The 17,776-nt window shown below is 53.1% G+C and overlaps 1 protein-coding gene across 1 annotated transcript in view; it reads right to left on the minus strand.

The window, feature by feature from the left end:
• Positions 1 to 345: 345 nt before the first annotated feature.
• The window catches only part of BLK (BLK proto-oncogene, Src family tyrosine kinase), a 45,663-nt gene continuing 28,232 nt past the window's right edge, over positions 346 to 17,776 (minus strand). Inside the window, exons 3-13 of the mRNA XM_081136066.1 lie at positions 17,309 to 17,360; positions 15,376 to 15,469; positions 14,300 to 14,398; positions 13,062 to 13,165; positions 8,257 to 8,403; positions 7,647 to 7,799; positions 7,028 to 7,207; positions 5,816 to 5,892; positions 3,099 to 3,249; positions 1,757 to 1,888; positions 346 to 1,120 (exon numbers count right to left, since the gene is read on the minus strand). Coding sequence (XP_080992192.1) covers positions 915 to 1,120; positions 1,757 to 1,888; positions 3,099 to 3,249; positions 5,816 to 5,892; positions 7,028 to 7,207; positions 7,647 to 7,799; positions 8,257 to 8,403; positions 13,062 to 13,165; positions 14,300 to 14,398; positions 15,376 to 15,469; positions 17,309 to 17,360 — 1,395 coding nt within the window. The 3' untranslated portion in view covers positions 346 to 914. The remainder of the gene's footprint in view (positions 1,121 to 1,756; positions 1,889 to 3,098; positions 3,250 to 5,815; positions 5,893 to 7,027; positions 7,208 to 7,646; positions 7,800 to 8,256; positions 8,404 to 13,061; positions 13,166 to 14,299; positions 14,399 to 15,375; positions 15,470 to 17,308; positions 17,361 to 17,776) is intronic.

A 17,776-nucleotide genomic window follows, 5' to 3' on the forward strand; every position in this document is an offset into this window, starting at 1 on the left:
CCTGTCTATGTGCCTGATGTCTGGGACTTGGAGCCCAGGGTGCTTGTTCCTCTCATCTGTGGACTCCCCCAAGAACCCGCTCCCACTGTCAGCTCTGGAGCTTTGTTGAGCAAAAAATCCCCCAACTCAGACCTGGAGGCCAAAGATTTCTGAGGTGAGGGCGCCACCTGCTGGCCCTGCTTAAAGGCCGCGGCAGTTGGGTCTGCGCGGTTGTCCTGGGGCTGGGGACTTGTTTTCCACGGAAAACCCACCGTAATCCGCTGGTCCTAGCGGTGCCACTCATGGGTCCATTTATGTCATGGATGCGATAATCAGGCCTGACACCAGTAACCACACAGAAAAGGTCAGATCTTGTGACTTTATTGCTGAAAAGTCCCGAAGTGCTTTCCCCTTCCCAGAGCCAACGCTGGTGGACCTTTTTCAGAGCCGACCTCTGGGGGGACCCAGTTCCACTTCTGGGGCTGGGGAAAGGGAGCCTCCGGCGGGAGGCGGTCCGCGCAGGCGGGAGGAGGCCACGCCGGGCCACCTGCACCAGCGCAGGGGAGCCTCATATGAAGACAAATTAAAGAGTGTGCCAGGCGTGTTGTCAGGCGCTGTTCTGGGCATCTCACAGGGTTAACTAACCTAATCCTCCTGAGGAATATACGAGGTAGGTCCTACAACGGTTCTTCCTGTTGTACAAAGGAGGAAGCGGAGGCACAGAGAGGCTAAGTAACTTGCCCAAGGGCACACAGCCAGAGAAGGGTGGGACTCCGGTTGGATCCGGCTCGGAGTCCACGCGGTGGAGCCCCCGCCAGGCCGCCTCCAGTTTCCTCGCCCCAGAAGGGGGCGCCCCGGGCCCTCCCTGCCTCTCCAGCCGGGACCGGAGCTGCGGGGCTCCCGACGGGGGGCAGGACTAGGGCTCCGCGGCCGGGCTAGGGCTGCGGCTCGTACTGCCGCTCGGTGGCCGTGGTGAAGTCCTCCAGCACCGACTGCAGGAACTCGAAGGTGGGCCGCTCCTCCGGCCGGCCGCGCCAGCACTGGGCGATGACGCCGCGGTACAGCTCGGGCGGGCACGAGTCGGGGCGCGGCATGCGGTAGCCGCGCTCCAGGCTGTGGATGACCTCGGGGTTGCTCATGCCTGGGGGCACAGGGGCGCGGAGCGCGGCTGAAGGCGGCAGGGGCTCCTCCCGCCCTCGCGGGTCACCTGGCTGCCCGTCCTGGGGCCACCGCGAGACGCCCCTTCCTTGGCTTTCGCGGCCCGGAGGACCTCCGGAGGCGAGGCTGCGGGTTTGGGCCGTAGCGCCGGCAGCCCCTCCGTGGACGGGGCCCTACCTGGCTCGGCTGCGGATCGCCCGGCAGCGGCCCAGGCCCACCCCTCCACAAAAACGCACCGCAGCCCGTCAGGAGGGGCCTTCTGACCCGGGGCTGGGGTCCTCCAGTCGGGGTGGGGCTTCCAGGAGTACACCCGAAGCCGAGGGAGGCACAGCCTGCCCTCAGGGTGAGAACAAACCAACTGGGAGTAGACAAGTTTAGGCCCCGACCTTTACTTAACCCCAGGTTTGGGGGCTGAAGGAGGGGACATGCCCCTGCTAAGAGTAATGTTGAGGAAGGGGCAGAACCCGGCCCTCAGACTGGTATGCCCAGGTTTCTGTCCCCACCATCGAGACTCCATTCTGACTCCTATCTGGGCAGCCCCAGGCATCACAGCCGTCACAGCCACCCCAGGACAGCGGGGAACCCCTGCCTCGGGTCCCTGCAGGAAGGAACTGCCTACCTGGATAGGGTACCCGCCCGTAGGTGATGATTTCCATCAGGAGGATGCCGAAGGACCACACGTCCGCCTTGATGGTGAACACCCCAAAATGGATGGCCTCTGGGGCAGTCCACTTGATGGGGAACTTGGCCCCTGAGGGAAAAGCCATGAGCAGCTCTGTGAGTCCATGACTGACTGACCCTACGTGCCCGCCCCCACCGTCTGCTCTTCATGCTCCCCTACCCCACAACCCTTTGCCAAGCTTGGCCAGCCCTACAGGACAGGTTCACCAAGGGAGTCACTGAGACCCACTAGGACACACAGCCAGGCATGTGCAGACACTGGGGGCCACAGCATGAAAAGACAATAGGGACACCGATATCACCCACATCACCCTCTTTGGGCCCTTGCCCAGTGGGCTTCACTGGGCAACCACCACGAGTTTCTATCTGGACAGAGGCGCCTTGTTATTAAAAGGAACTTATGGATAGCCCTGCCTCAGTTAATCCTTTCCTGCAAAATGGAAATGATGACACATGACTTATGTACCTCTGAGGGTCACAGTGAGGAGGGAATCCAAATTCTGCTGCCCATGAAGCCCTGCAGATGGCCCCAGTTGGGTCAGCATTCAGAGCAGATAGCATAGTGCAGCACCTGATCTGCTCCCGCCTTGCCTGGTTTTCTCAGCCTCCCCAGCCAGCCTGCAGTTCCCTCAAGGAACAGCCATGTGGACCTTCTCCTGCATACACTGGTTAATATGCTCAGCTAATACGGCTTGCTAGCTTGCTTGATAAATGTATGTGATCACTTCAATTCCCCTTGTGAAGAGGATTTCTACTTCAGTTATACTAACAAGTAAACCAGAGAGCTCTGTGGAAACCTAATTCAGGTAGAAGGTTTTGCTACTCACACTTCAGAGCAGTGTTTCCTAAAGTGTGTCCTTTGAAACCATAGTTCTGTGGGAAGTTAATAGACAATAAGTGGAAAAGTATTTTTTGGCTCAAATTAGTCTGGGGACACCAAGTAGAGCAAATGTACACTGTCGCTTTGCTGCAGGACTTCTCAGTGCCTTGAATATGCTGGTGTGCATTGGAAATCAGCAAGGGGGCACTGGATGGACTTTGCAGTGTCTCCAGACCGACTTCATTGCACAACCATCCCTCAGGAGGCACTAGTGCTCTGTAGAACACAGTTAGGGAAATGCTGATCTAGCTGGGGTAAGGCCAGAATTGTGGGAACCCCACGGCTCTCTGATCTCTTCACGCAGGGCTCTGCCATGTAGTGATGAGAAGTCCAAGGGGGTTTGGGAGCTGGGGAAGGTAGGGCCCAAGGTCTCCCTGTGGTTGGGAGTCTCTCTGCTCACCCTCTTGGGCCGTGTATTCGTTGTCGATGATCCGAGCTAAGCCAAAGTCACCTATTTTGCAGCCCAAGGTCTCAGACACCAGGATGTTGGCCGCCCTGAGATCGCGGTGGATTGAATTCATTTTCTCGATATACGCCATTCCTTCTGCAATCTGAGGGAATATACCACACAGGGAAGGGCAGAGTGGGGACCTCCAGGTAAGGACTGAGCCCATCTCCCCTACACAGCCCCTATGGGGGAGAGGAAGGACCCTGCCCACCCTCACCACCAGCCTGCCTGCAGAAGCTGCCTTCATCCTCACACGGCCTGGAACAGGAAGGAATGACTGCATGTTTGTATTTTTGTGGGGTTGTGTTTGTTTTTTGTTGTTGTTGTTTGGTAGGTGCATAAGAGGATGGTGGTGCTGCTGGAAAATGAGCGGATTCTTGGGTGGGGTAGAAAGATGGCTTCAACTGCCCCTCAGCTGAATAAGCTGTACACCCCTGTCCCCTAAAAGCTGAGAAAGGCAGAGACACTGTCACCAGAGCTAGGGGCTACCTGTGCCCCTCACCCACTTCTTCTCTTCTTCCAAGTGTCTGCAGGGGAGCAAGAGAGCAGAATGAAGGCAGGAGAAAGGGCGGTCTCTCGACAGGGGGGGAGAAGGAAAGGAAGGGGCAGGAGGGAGAGGGGAAGGTGGGGGAAGGAAAGGGTTTCATCTCCTTGGCCAGTTGGAAGCACTGTTTTTGGAGCAGGGTGCCCTGGTTTGGAAGCATGTTGCTTAAGTTCCCTGAAATGTCACTGAACTGATTGGAACACGGGGAAAGGGCACGGAGTTGAGATGAGCATTAGATGAGACACGTGGCTGAGAACCTAAGCCAGCACTGCTCCATGGGGGGCCCTCAGGGAGCAGGGCAGAACCCTGACAGAATAGAGGCAGGAAAAAGGAGGAGACTCCGTGTCTGTCCCCCATCACCAGCGCTGGGCCTGGAGTAGCTATTTGTGCTGCTCGTGTACCCTTTAGCCAAGGAAACTCACTCAGGCTTTATTCTCTGCACTCCCATTGACAGATGAAGAAACTGAGGCAGAGAGTAGAAAGCCAGTTCATCTTCTCAGACCTGCGGTGGCAAGAGGCCAGCACTGGGACTGATCCATTTGTATTGATTTATCCATGAATTCATTAATTCATTCCTTTGCTAAATCATTCCATCGGCACAATCTACCGTGCATGATGCTAACGAGGACATAGGAGCTGAGTGCTCTCTAGCACTTTTCTCTCCAGGGCAAGTTCACTAGAAATGACACTTGACTTGGGCCATGAGCATTGATTAGGATTCTTCCCTGTGACAAGAGAGTCAGAGGCATTCTGGGAAGGGAGGACAGCCCGGGCAAAGGCTCGTGGGACATTAAGGAGCTGCCATGTGGCTGCAGAGCAGGACGCCTGGGTTTGCGGTTGGAGGGGAGCTGTGCATTTCATCCTGTAGAGCAGGAAAAGAAGTGCCCAGAAGGGCGTTGAGTGTGTGTGTGTGTGTGTGTGCGCGCACGTGCATGTGGTGGCCCTAGCATGGCCAGAACCTGGTTTAGAAGCTGATCCCCTGGGAGGTTCTGATTTTTGGTTTCTTAACCCTTGGCATCTTGGCCACACTTAGATATAAACTGAGGTGGCTTTTCACATCCTTTGCCCCTGAGTGACCCAAGATTTACCAAGGGATTGAGCACAAGCCAGGGGAGAGTGAGCAAAGGAAAAGAAAGAAAGGCGTTCACAGGTTTATCGCTCTTATGCGGTCTGAAACCGGTTACCAGGGCTAATTTTCCGAGATCATCTCACCAGCCTCTTCCAACCAGTCTGTGGAAAAAGGGTGTGGTGACATCAGTTCCTGCCTCGGTACTAGATACTAACGGCAGATAAGGTCAGCCAGGCGGGGAGGGTGCTGTGGGGTGAGCGAGGTTTCCTTTCTGGAGCCGGACGTGTGTGTGTTTACACGTCTCACGGGTTGGCCACAGATTTTCTGCTGAGAGTTGCAGTTTTAACAGACACACACTCGGGGCCCCCAGATGGGCTTTCCCGCCAGTCAGAGCCCTCAGCTGCAATCCCTCCTTCCCATGTTCCCACCTGCTGCAGAAGGCGCTTGTGGGCACCTTCTAGGGCAGAAAGGAGGTCACCACAAAACACTTGCCCGCCGTCTTAGGAATTCATGCAAACTCTCTGGGTTTTCCACCACCATCCGCTCTCCCTCTCTTCCCTAATGATGGAACCCGCCTCATCCCATCATGGCTGCCCAGATAAAGACCACATTTCCCAAGCTCCTTCGCAGCTAGGTGTGGCCAGGTGAGTCCCTGGGCAGGAGCATGTAAGAGGTGACCTCAGGGACATGTCTCTAGGGAGGAAAGTGGGCTTTCACCCCCCTTTACTCCTTCCCTATGACTGAGGACAAGGTGGTAAAGTGAGCAGCCACCTTGGGCAACCAAATGACATGCTAAGACACCTGGCAGGTGGAAGAAACCTGGGTCCCTGTGACTTTGAGGGACAGTCCCGCCTACCACCCAGACTTTTCCACCTTTGGGTTTACACATTTAAGCCATTAGTACTTTTGGTTTTCTGCTCCTCACAGCCCAGCCTAAACCAGATACATATAACCTCTAAATAGTTGAGTTTGTTAAGCCAGAGGGCAGGGAGGAGAGACCTGGAGGCCTTGGCCCCCATGAGGGCGTTGGCACTCAGGTCCAGGTAGCTCACAAACCTGGGCCGACATGTCGATCAGTCTTGGGAGGGACAATCTGCTACCTTCATCTGTCTTCAAGAAATCCAGCAAGCATCCTGAGGAAAGAGAAGTTGCAACTGCACTTCTGCAAATGCCCCCTCCCTGGCTATGCCAGCTTCCTCCAGGTGTGGGCTGCACCCTAACCGGGGGCCGGAAGTGGGTGGCACTCTGTGAGATCTCTTATCCACAGAGAAGACATCCACCCACAGTGTCAGAGTGCCTCTGCTTTACAGAATTCCAGCCTCGGTTCTCACAGCACCCAGGAGGCAGCTAATATGCTCCCAGCTACTCATAGGAGGTCAGGTTTCAGCCAGGTTCAGGGTCAAAAGCCAGGGAGCCAGGAGCAGAACCTGCTCCTTTGACTCTAAGTTTAGTGCTCACTCCTGGCATGACATTCTTGCCCCCTTCACCCTTTGTTGGTAGAGGTTGTGCCTCTGAGCACCAGAATGGAGAGACCGGTCCCCTGGGATGTGGTGCATCTAAAAACTGGAAGGGACACTCACCTGGGGTGTGGCTAAGAGGTGAGCAGGGGAGCTATTGGGTCCCCAGCTTAGTGTGAGTCCCTTCATTGTGACATTTAAGGAAATAGATTAGCATGGCACCTTAGAATCCTACAGGAAGCAGTGTGTGGTCAGTGCCATGGGAGGCGTGAGAAGGAGATCCAAGGCCAAGGCCCAACCATAGGCCCACTGCTCCAGGAGAGTTTGGCTACACTTTGGAGCTCAGAGACCATCCCACCTAACCTTTCTTTATACCATATGGTAAAATGTTCATATGGTTGTAAAAGGCCCCATGGCTGGTAAGTGGTAGACCTGGAACTAGAACCATCTCTGGACACCCAGCCTACTGCTCTTTCCACTTGGCCACACTCTGTCCACCCCAGCAGGCATCAAACAGTGCCAGGCACAGAAGACATCTCCAATGCTCCTGAACTGAGGACACAGCACTACAGAGCCACTTACCTGTCTTGTTTCTCACCTTCCTCCCCTCCCACCTCTGTGCACTTGGGACACCCTAGATGCTCAGGATGTTGGCTAATTGACCCAGCCCATGGTTCAGGGTCAATTGCACAGGTCCCCTGGCCAGGCAAACCCACAGCAGCAGATGGGCCTCTGCCTTCTCAGTCTCTAAGCCTGTACCCTCCCCCCTCCCCACCTCTGTCTGAAGGACACAGGCCCCACAGGGCACCACCTCTGGCCATGTACTCGGTCACGATGTAGATGGGCTCCTTGGTGACTACAGCATAGAGACGAACTAGCCTTTCATGCCGGAGAGTTTTCATCAGGTTGGCCTCGCCCAGGAAGGCCTCTGGAGACATGGTTCCTTCCTTCAGGGTCTTGACAGCCACCTTCACCTTGTTTTTGTAATAACCTGAGCGAGGAAAGGGCGTGGGGTGGGGAAGAGAATGAAGAAGCCATTCAGAAGACCCAGAGGTTGTGGGAGGTGTTCCCTTAACCAAAATCTACATAAGCTTTTGGGAGCCATCAATTCTGGTGGGTGGGGGTGGGGGATTGAGGCTAGAGTCACCCCCCTAAGAAGTGGCCCTGGGCTGGAATGTACAGCTCCTGAGGGTGATGTTTGTGCCAGCTTATCTTGCCAGATGCCAGCCTGTCTCAGCCTCCCTCAGGCATTTGAGGGACAATGTTCTATGCCTCCACTACCTCGTCTGTGAAATGGGTATCATAGCCTCTGTCCCTTCTGCCTCACAGGCCTTTCTGGGGAAGCAGGATGCACTGTGCAAATCCTGAGCCTTCTGTGCTTCAGGGCTCAGGGCAAGGTGAGAGAGGCTCTAGGCCTGCTACATACTTACCCATCCAGACTTCGCCAAACTGCCCAGAGCCGAGTTTCCTGACCAGCCTGAGAGACTGCCGGGGGATTTCCCATTCATCCTGGGCCCAGGGGTTCTGAGGAGCCAGGCTCACACAGGGCTGGGTCAGCTTCTGGCATAAGCCATCCCCTTTCTCTGCATTAGGGAAGAAGGGATGGGGCTGGAGGTTCCCAGAGTAGCCAGACTCACATCTCTTCCTGGAGAGCCATAACTTTCCCATCTGTGTCCCCCACCATTTCTGGCTAGTTCCATCTGCACTCCCATGTGCACACATGCCACACACACACACACACACACACACACACACACACACACACACACACACACAGTCAGCTCTTTGCAATTGTTTCACGTAAAGCAAAGCATGCTAGCATGAACCTGTTCTCTCTAAGACTGAAAATACTTGTTACTCTCCAGCTTGTTGAATGCTGACCCAGTAGAAGGGATTAGGCACTCAGACTTTGAGTCACTATGTTGACAGTTGTCAACTCCAAGATAGCACCAATGGTTCTCAATCTCGAGATCTTGGTGACAGAGAGATACAGGGCTGCTCTGGCACAAGCCCCCACCCCCATCAGATGCCCCCTCTTACTAGAGTAGTGCTGCACCAAAGCCTGGAGTGTGGGGAAGGTGATTCGGGGGGAGATGTAATAGCCCCCTTCATCCAGGGATCGGATCTTATAGTGTTTGATCACCTCCCCCTGGGTGGTCACATCCTTCACAGACAGGGAAAAGGTACCTAGAGGGTTAATAAAGACACAGGCATGAGAAGCAAAGCACGAGGAGGAAGAAAGTGGATTGGGATTTGGACTTCACTTCAATGCCTTGGGAAAAGCTCCCTGAATCCTGCTCTCCATTTGACCACTTCCATCCTAAGCTGCCTTTTCCTTCCTCTCAGCCTCAAGCCTCCTGGAAGCCTGTCCTGTCAGCTCCATCTGACATTCCTCCCAGAGTCTCCCAAAACTCAGCCAAGGAACCAAGAACTCTGGAGCACGCAGGATGTTCTTTCATGAATCATGATGTCCCTCCACTGAGCACCTGGCCACTTGGGGACCCTTTGCCGTGGAATATTGAGGACGTGGAGTTATTGGAGGGACTAAAAGGTTGATTGGCTGATTGATTCATTCATTCTGGCTGAAAAGGCTGACTCTACTCCCACATGCAACACCAAATCTCAACCTGAAGCACCCCTGGCCAGGGAGGAGAGCATAACTAGCTATTTCCCAGGGCCCCCTTCACGTTCATTCACACTTCTGTGTGCTTTGTTATCTATGTTAATGTTTGACTGCAGACGAGGGCTAGCAGATGCCACGGGTTAAGAGCAAGTTAAGGAGGCAAGAGTTTCCAGTTGAGACACTTCCTCCCATAAACTTGATATTTTCATAAAATACCTCTGTCCAGTTCTCTGGGTGCCATGCCCCCACTCTTATCTGGGAGATGAGAAAACTGAGGCTCAAAAGGGGGGTGTCACTTGCCCCAGGTCACTCTGCTAGTTAAGCCACAGGCTTGGGGGCCCCAGGGTCCTCCTTGAGGGTGTCCCTACCACTAGCAGTACCACCCTCCCCCACCAGGTGTCAGGCTTGGACACCTCTTTTTCTGGGTGTGGACGCTTGATTTTGGGCTGTGCTGTCTGTCTTCAGGCATCTTTCCTTTCTTCTCAGACCATCACTCTATCTCAAACCCCCTCCCCTCCCATCTCCCGTAACCATTGTGCCTCTCATCACCTACTTGCAAAAGGATACTGAGAGGCTGTGCGCCCCACTCCATGCCGGCAACCCCAGCCCCACTGGCATGCTGCAAACTGTCCCCCCCACCTCGCGCAGGGCAGGTGTAACTACGCCCCAGAGTTTAAGAAACTTGGGAGTGGATCTAGTGAGCTCATTCATCCTCCCACTGCCAGAGTGAGGATAAGAGTTTTTTCTCCCCGTTTTCTCTGCTGTACCCTGCATGGGGACACTCACAATGAGCCAAGGAGACCCTGTGTCTTCCATGCAGAGCCACTGCCCAAGATCATGATTTAGGGCCCCTCATTTGCCAAGGTTCATCCAAGGTCCTGTCTCTGATATATTTTTACAATTTGATATTCTTCTTAAAGGAGACCTCTGAATTCTATCAGCTTCAGATTCAAAAAATCTGCCTCCTCCCTCCCCTGCCTCAAAATCTGGACCTCCTGCCCTGCCTCTGGGCTGGGCTGGGCTGGGCTGGGCTAGGCTGGGCAGGCAAGCTGGGGTCCCAGAGACTGAGATTTCTTAACCCGGGAAAGACCACTTGCTTTTGGACTAGTGGGTCCTCACACAGATATCAAGAAACTGAGACTTGAGAAGCTAAGGGACTCCCCAGAGGCCACAGGGAGCTAGAGCTCACTCCCCTGCTTCTCAGTCCTTCTCTGTGTTGCAGACACTGGGTATGGCTCCCAGATGCAGACAGGGGTCTTGGAGTTCTGAGGAGCATGTGCACATGTGTGTATATGTGTGTGCATGTGTGCATATATGTGTACAGGTATATACGTGGAGGGTGATGATGCTTGGAGAGTCCTGCAGCCTCAGCTCCATCTGGCCAGTGCCCATCTTGGACTAGTTTCCCACGGTGGGCAAGGACAGGAGGAGGTGCCCCACCCTCAGAGAACCCCTTCCTCCTCTACACTGAGGCTGGAGTCCCTTTCCCTCCAGAGGGCACCTTAGCCATAAACAATGATAAAAATATCACTGTCAGGCTGAAATGACATGACATCTGGGATTTGCTTCAAAATAATAAGTGTAGGTGGGGATATACATGAAACAAGATTGGCTGAGTTGACCATTGTTGAAGCTGGGTGTTGGGTACAAGGAGTTCCATTATACTAGTCTCTCTACTTCTGTATATGTTTAAAATATTCTATAAGAATAAAACATAAATGTTTTATTTTTGGACATAGGTGCTCTGCCATTAAAATAGAATAATGGCAGTATATACACAGGGTGGGGCAAACGTAGGCTTACAGTTGTGAAACAGTGTATTCTTGTATTATCATTTACTAATTATTGTATTATTTTCCATAAGAACAACTGTAAACCTACGTTTGCCCCACCCTGTATGTGTGTGTGTGTAATTAAATGCATCCATTGGTGCATTTCAGGAGATTCTGCACAGAGCACCCCAACTTATCAATGCACTCCTCCCCCTCCACAGCCCAGCTCCGACCCCCTGAGGGGAATGAGGCCTAGGCTCTCTCCTGAGCCTCACGGTGTGTTATAAGCAGTTCTCTCTGACCAGCTTTTGCTGCTCTGGTGTTTCCACGCACTGCACATCTCAAGCCATGAATGGAGCTGAGGGACAAGCCCAGTGGGTGTTCCTCCTGGGCCAAACCTCTGTCCATTCTTATTGTGCCAACCACAGGGAACCAAATCAGAGTCCAGCCACCCTCCTCCCCTTCCACTGAGGTCGCTGTCATCACCTCTTCTCCAGTTAAAGTGTGGCTGTAACAGGTCCCTGTGGACAGTGTCCTGATAAATAAAGGCTTTCTCCACACTGCTGGGGAAATTCCCCTCCATTACCCAGGTTAGGTCAGCTTGACACATTTTAGATCGTGTGAAGCTATGTGGAGCCCTTTAGATGGTTGGGCTCTGACACTTGTTCACTGTTAGTCTCGAGTGAGTCATTTCCTCCCTCAAAGACTCAGTTTCCTCATCTTTAAAATGGGGATATTGACTCAGTATCTCAAAGATGGACCAGTGTCAAACATGTACCAGGCCCTGGCCAGGTGGTTTAGTTGGTTGGAGGGTTGTTCTGTGCACCAAAAATTTGAGGGTTTGCTTCCCCGTCAGGACACATACCTAGGTTTGGGGTTTGATTCTCAGTTGGGACGTGTTCAGGAGGCAAGGGGGTCAATGTTTTTCTCTCACATTGATGTTTCTCTCTCTCTTTCCCTCTTTCTCTAAAAATAAAAAATAAAAAAATATCCTCAAGTGAGGACAAAAAAACTCACAAAAAACACGTCCCAGGAAGCATATAATAATAAGGTTCATAGCAGCAGGTTCATAATAACCCCAAACTGAAAACAACCCCAAGTCCACCAACATTAGAATAGTGAAATAGCTTATGGAATGTTCCTATAATCTGTATAGCAATGACAGTGAGCAGACTATTGCCATTCTCAGCAACATTAGTGAATCTGTTATGGGCTGAATTGTGTCCCCCGTAAATTCCTGTGTTGAAGTCCTCACCTCCAGTATTTCAGAATGTGACTATATTTGGACATAGGGCCTTTAAAGTGGTGATTACATTAAAGTGAGGTCATTAGGGTAGACCTAACCCAGCACGACTGGTGTCCTTATACGAAGAAGAGGAGATTAGGACATAGACATGTACAGAGGGATGACCATGTGAAGACACAGGGAGAAGATGGTCATCTACAAGCCAAGGAGAGAGGCCCTAGAAAAAACCAACCCTGCTGTCACCTTGATCTCAGAATTTCAGCTTCTAAAACTGTGAGAAAATACACTTCAGTTGATTCACAGCTCAGTTTCTGGTACCTTGTTACAGCAGACCCAGCAAGCTACCGTAGAATCTCACAATATTCAGTGAAAGAAACAAGGCACACAGAAGTAAAAGTAGTAGGATTCCACTCGTATAAAGCTGAGAAACATCGGTGCTAAAACCATAAAGAAAAGGAAGGAAGGATGTTCCTAAAAGTCAGGATAGCGGTGACCTCTCTGGGGTGTGGGGAGGTTGAATCAGAAAGGGACACAAGTGGAGGAGTGAAAAGGGTTCAGCACTTCTGGAATGTTCTCTTACGGTGGCACAAGTATTTATTTATTATGACCCTTTTTATAATTATGCACTTATTTATAATGTATGCAATTTTCATGTGTGTTTTATATTTTATAACCAAAAAAAAAAAGAGAAAACCCCATGGCCTGAGGGTAGGGGCAGAAAGGTTTTGCTCAGCCAGTGGGTTTGAATCCCTAAGTCCCTCTGGTTCTCCACAATCACGGCCCCCTTCTTCCAGCCACAGGTTGTTCCCCAAACTTAGGTTACCTTCCAGGCTCCTGTAAGCGCCTGAGGTCACAGCCTCTGCCTGGGATGATCTCTAAGGATCATTTCCACTCCCAAATCCTTTGGCTCCAGAATGTGTCTCTGGGTTACCTGCCCTGGAGATGACACAGGCCAGCCCGGGGTGGGAGCAGCTCCCCTAGTGCCTGCTCTTTGAGAGCCCGAGGCACACTTCTAGCAGGGCGATGAGAGAACTATTTGTGGGTACAGCAGCAAGCTCCACTGCTGGGCCCTAGCTGGACCGCCAGGTAGCACCTGAACTGGGAAGGAGCCTGGGGCCTGGAGGCTGCCAGGTTGCCCCGGCTGGCATTCCCCTGGGCGGGGCTGCCTGCGCGCACAGGGCGGGGAGGGCAGGCGCACGCTTACCTTTGTTGGTTTCGCTCTCTCTGATAAGAAAGGAGCCCACCTTATTGATTGGAGCCAGAAGCTGCCTCTCGGTGTCTTTCCGGCTAATTGACCTAAAGAACCACCTAGAAAAGGACAGAGGCCGGCAAGTCAGAGAGTGGCTGCTCTTCTCCAGACCTCCCGCCTAAGCTGTGGCTCTGCCCCCAAGAGATAAAATACGTGTCACTGTTCCCAGGTTCACCCTGAGCCAATGCCTTTCCCAGCCTGACCCATGAGTGCCATCAGTGTCTGCGTTCCCTTTTCTTCCCACTTCTGGACTTACTGTTTTCTTGAAATGAAACAAAAAACATTTGGGTGCACTTTGTTAATTTTGCTCTGGGAAAATTTCGCCCAGCCACCTCTGCTCAGCACACACCCTCCTTGGTCTGAAGCAGACTCTCAGAGCGTAATTCCTGCCATGGTCCCCTGAGCAGGGACTGGTCAGTGTGGCAGTGTCCCAAGGCCCTGCACGCTGTTCCAGGGAAGGGCACAGGGCCGGGAGTGCCCGACAGAGAACCGTCCCAGGGGCTGCCATCACTGCATGAGGGACACCAGGGGAGGTCATTGACCTAGTGCCCCAGTGCTTTGCTCATGAATTTGACAGACTCCAAGCTCCTTCAGGGGAGGAGCCACGTCTCACACATTCTACAGCTTCCCCAGTCCTTGGACAGAGCGGGCTCTGGGTCCTGTTTGCTCAGTGCCTTCCGTGTGAGCGAGTGAATGGCAGAGGCCGCGCCAGACATTCCTGGTGCTGTTTGGAAGCGGGTTATGAGGATGCTGCTCCTCTAGAATCCAATTCCGAATGAGGCCACCATCCTGGGAGTCCCCCATGTCCAAGACCCTGAGTCCTGCCCACTGGAGGCACTGGGGGAGCAGTAGCTGATCCAGCGCCTCCTTGTTTGCTTGCAAGGCCATGAGACATGGGGATGTTTCTGTCCAGGTGAGCCAGGAAAGGACAGTTTTCATTTTACAGATGGGAAGAGTGAGGTGCTCACAAAGGGGACTCCCTCAGTGTCACACAGCAATTGAAACATTGTCTGAGACAGTAGACAAGCCTTTCCCAGGAGTTCCATCTCCCTGCTCCTTTCCTGCTCCCTCTGTGCTGGGTGCACAGGGCTCACTTTTTTGCCACTGCCTGGCCACACCCTGCACGGCAGCCCCGTACAGCAGAAGCAGCGAGCAAGTCTCTGCTTTGAGGTGCCTTCCATCTGTCCACCTACTTTTCTACTTCCAGGGTGTCTACTCGGGCCACAAAGTTGCTGGGCACGTAGCCTTCTCTTCCCGTGATGAGAGACTTGGCCAACCACCAGTCTCCAGACCTAAGGGAAGAAAGGAAAAACAAAAATGAAAGAGTGGTTCCGATGGGCCTCTCTCTGGGGCAGCTCATGGCCTCCAGGACGTGGCCTCATCCCTGCGAGGCAGAGGAGTCACAGGGGCAGACAGCCTGGCAGGTGAGAGGGAACTCATGCAAGCTGCTCTGTGACGTGGGGGCCGCCCAGGCTATTTCTAACTCAGGCCCAGGGAGCTCCTGGTCCAGGGGAGAAAGGGGGATGGCACAGCCTCCAGGGGACAGTTTATCCAGACAGCTTGACCAACCCACTAGGGTCCCTGTCTTATGGTGAGTAGCCTTTCTCTTGACTAATGGACATCTTTGGAATGTAGTGATCGAGTTGAGACTGGACAGGAAAGACAATACAGGAGGGCTACTGAGGAAAGGAGGAATGGGCAGCCCACGGATGGTCAAAAGGTCAGGGTTTTCATGTTCATGGTCATTGCAGAACTTCAAGAACAAAGCAGGGCCTCAGGGTCAATCCAGATATTTGAGACTAGATTCTGGAAGAGTTTCTGAGAAGGAACAGTGGAAATGAACTATAGCTGATTTATAAATAGAATCCTGTTTGAGATCTCGTCTGACAAGGAGGACAAATATAGACACAACTGACACCAACACAAAGCTGTGATGGAGCAGCTAGGCAAGCGCTGTGGGTATCGGGAGGGCTGCATGGAGGAGGTGACATTAGGGGTGGGCTTTGAAGGAAGAGTAGGATTTTGACAGTAGAGCAGGAAACCACCATACTGGGAAGAATTTGGAAACGCAGGTGGAAGAAAGATGGTTGGGTCAAGTTACAGAAAATGCTGGGTACCTGGGCTTGGGGCTGGGCAATGGAGAAAATACTCTAGAGGCAGCCATGAGTGCGTGGTGGGTGGAGTGAGGTAGATGGTGGATGGGTGGGAGTTCTGCTGTGATAGGGAGCCACAGAGACCTCTGACCACAAGACAGATTCTGGAAACTTACTCTTTTAGGATCTGCAGCTTCTCCCCTTTCATCATCTGCAGGTCACGGTCATTTGCTGCCATGTAGTCATAGAGCGCCACCACGAAATGCTCTTCTAGGGGGGACAAGGAAGAGATGGCCACTGCTCAGGCCCACTGGACTGACGGTAGGGGCTGGGGTAAGCTTGTAATGTGAGCCATCTTCTGGCTACTATGAGGGTCAGGAACAGGCAAGGATAGAGGGGAAACTACGGTGAGCCTTCTCCTCACGGATGCAGAAGAAATTTCTGTCTGGTGCACTGACCTCCTGACCTTGCTGCTGGGAACAAGGGCCTGCCCCTCTGAGCCCATCATGCCTTCCCTTCTGGACCCCACAGAAACCCTAAGGCTAGACGGGGCTATTGTGTAAGGGACTCGAAAGCCCAGAGGTCTGGGGAGATCAGGTACATGGACCTCACGGCTGCAGACCCAAGGTGGGAAACCAGGTCCGGTTGATCCCTTATCTCCTGGAGGCATGCGAGCTTCTCCTTCCTCACCTGTCCCTTCCAGACTCTGTTCCAAAGGGAGCAGTGGTCTTGGGACAGGGTAACTGTCATTTAGACCTGCAGCCATGCCCAGGGCCCCATCATGGTGCTTCTGGCTGGCAGTACCCCTGCTCGCTGGTGGTTCTTAGAACAGAAGTGGAGAGAAGGCTCCGGAGCTTGGAGTGACATCTTTCAAATGACCACTGCTAGCAATGAGGGCTTTTCTGCACAGCTCTGGGGAGTTAAGACCCACCTGGAAAAGGTCACCTGGAGACCACCTAGCTTTCCCGGGAGTGGAAGACTCAGCTTTGGCACTAATGCTTGGCATGGCCTTGGGCTAGTCACCTTTCCTTGGTGGGAAGAGGGGGTTGGAATAGATGGCAGAGGCCCCTCTGGTTCTGAGATTCAAATTCCTGTGCCAAAAGCAGTTAGTTTATTTCCTTCCCCTGGGCTTCCTTCCTGGAGATATGATACTTCTGGCAGGAAGTAAAGGGTGGCTCCTGATGCTAATTAATTGTGATCTCCAGCAGGATAAGAGACACCAAGTGAGGTCACTAACCCAGTTCTAACACCTTGCTCATGAGTTAGACAGATTCTGATCTCCAGGGGAGGAGACACGTCTAATATAGCTTCCAAGTTCTTGGACAGAGGAGGGGGAAAATTTGCGCAACGCCTTCTGCAGGAGTGAATGAATGGCTGAGAACCTGACTCTTGGAAGCCAGCCTTCTTGGTGCTGTGTGGAAGTGAGTTACGAGGGTGCTGGGTGTTCTGCTCTCCTGCACGCCAGTTCCGAACCAGGTCACCATCCTGTGAGCCACTCCTGGGGCCGGAGCCCCTGACCCAGGGGGCCAAGGTCATTTGCTATTCAATTCCACTGTCCTGCCCATCAAAGTGCAAGTGGATACTGGGCGGGGAGGGTCTTGTGGGTGGTTAGACGGTCAGCAAGGGGCTTCTGAAAGTGGGCGGGGACAGTGGGGAATGAGATAATTATTCTGCCTGCAATAGACTGAGGGCTGAGAGGGAAGACGCAGAACCATGGGTCCCCACTTTTTGAGGTTGGGAGTTAGATCTTTGAAAGCCTGGGTTGAACGATGCTGTTTGTATTTACTGTAATTCTTATCTTTTTGTGCTCATTTATAGTTTGTGAAGTCCTTTAAAAAAATCCCCACCCAGGCTCAGATACACTAAAGTAACCAGTGCCTGGCTGCTGGGGAGGCCCCCCAGAGAAGGTGAAGCTGGGCCAGAGCTGGGCCACAGGCCTAGCTGCTCCTCCCTCAGCCTCCTCCAGCCTTCTCCTCTCCAACCCAGAGGGCTCGTGCGCCCTGCTCGCCAGGAAGCTGCTCCCAGCTGAGCCAGTGTTCTACCCGCACAGAGCCTGGGCCTGGGGAGATGGCCTGTGGCGCCTTGGCCTCCGAAGCAGCCCCTTCTTACCTTGATCTGGGCGTGTGTCTGGAGGTGCAGGAGCCAGGTGGTTAAACACGACCTGGAGCAGAAATACATGCCCTTTGCGTTAGTTCAAGGCCCCTCGGCCTGGGCAAGGCCTGCAGGGCAGTGGGTGAGACTGCTGAGTCTCCGCCAACAGAGCAGTGGGGAGCTGCTCTGTTGGCGGAGGAGTTTTCACTGGTGGTAAATTCTATTCCCCAGGTACCAGTACCATCTCAAACAACCCCCGGAACACCTGCCATCTTTGCCCTGACCATATACACGTTTAGAGGAGGGGTCTGTAGAGATGCCCCAACTTTGCAAGAGGCAGCTGTGGAATGGAGGTGGGGAGGGGAATGCTGGATCACCTGGCTTAAAATCCTGGCTCTGCCATTAAATGATGAACTTGTAAAAGTGTATTTGTTCTCAAGGAAAGTTGTTTAAAAACATGTTTCCTTAAAACTGAACAAATATATT

This window comes from Miniopterus schreibersii (genome assembly GCF_964146895.1).
Source record: "Miniopterus schreibersii genome assembly, chromosome: 4".
Lineage (NCBI taxonomy): Eukaryota > Metazoa > Chordata > Mammalia > Chiroptera > Miniopteridae > Miniopterus > Miniopterus schreibersii.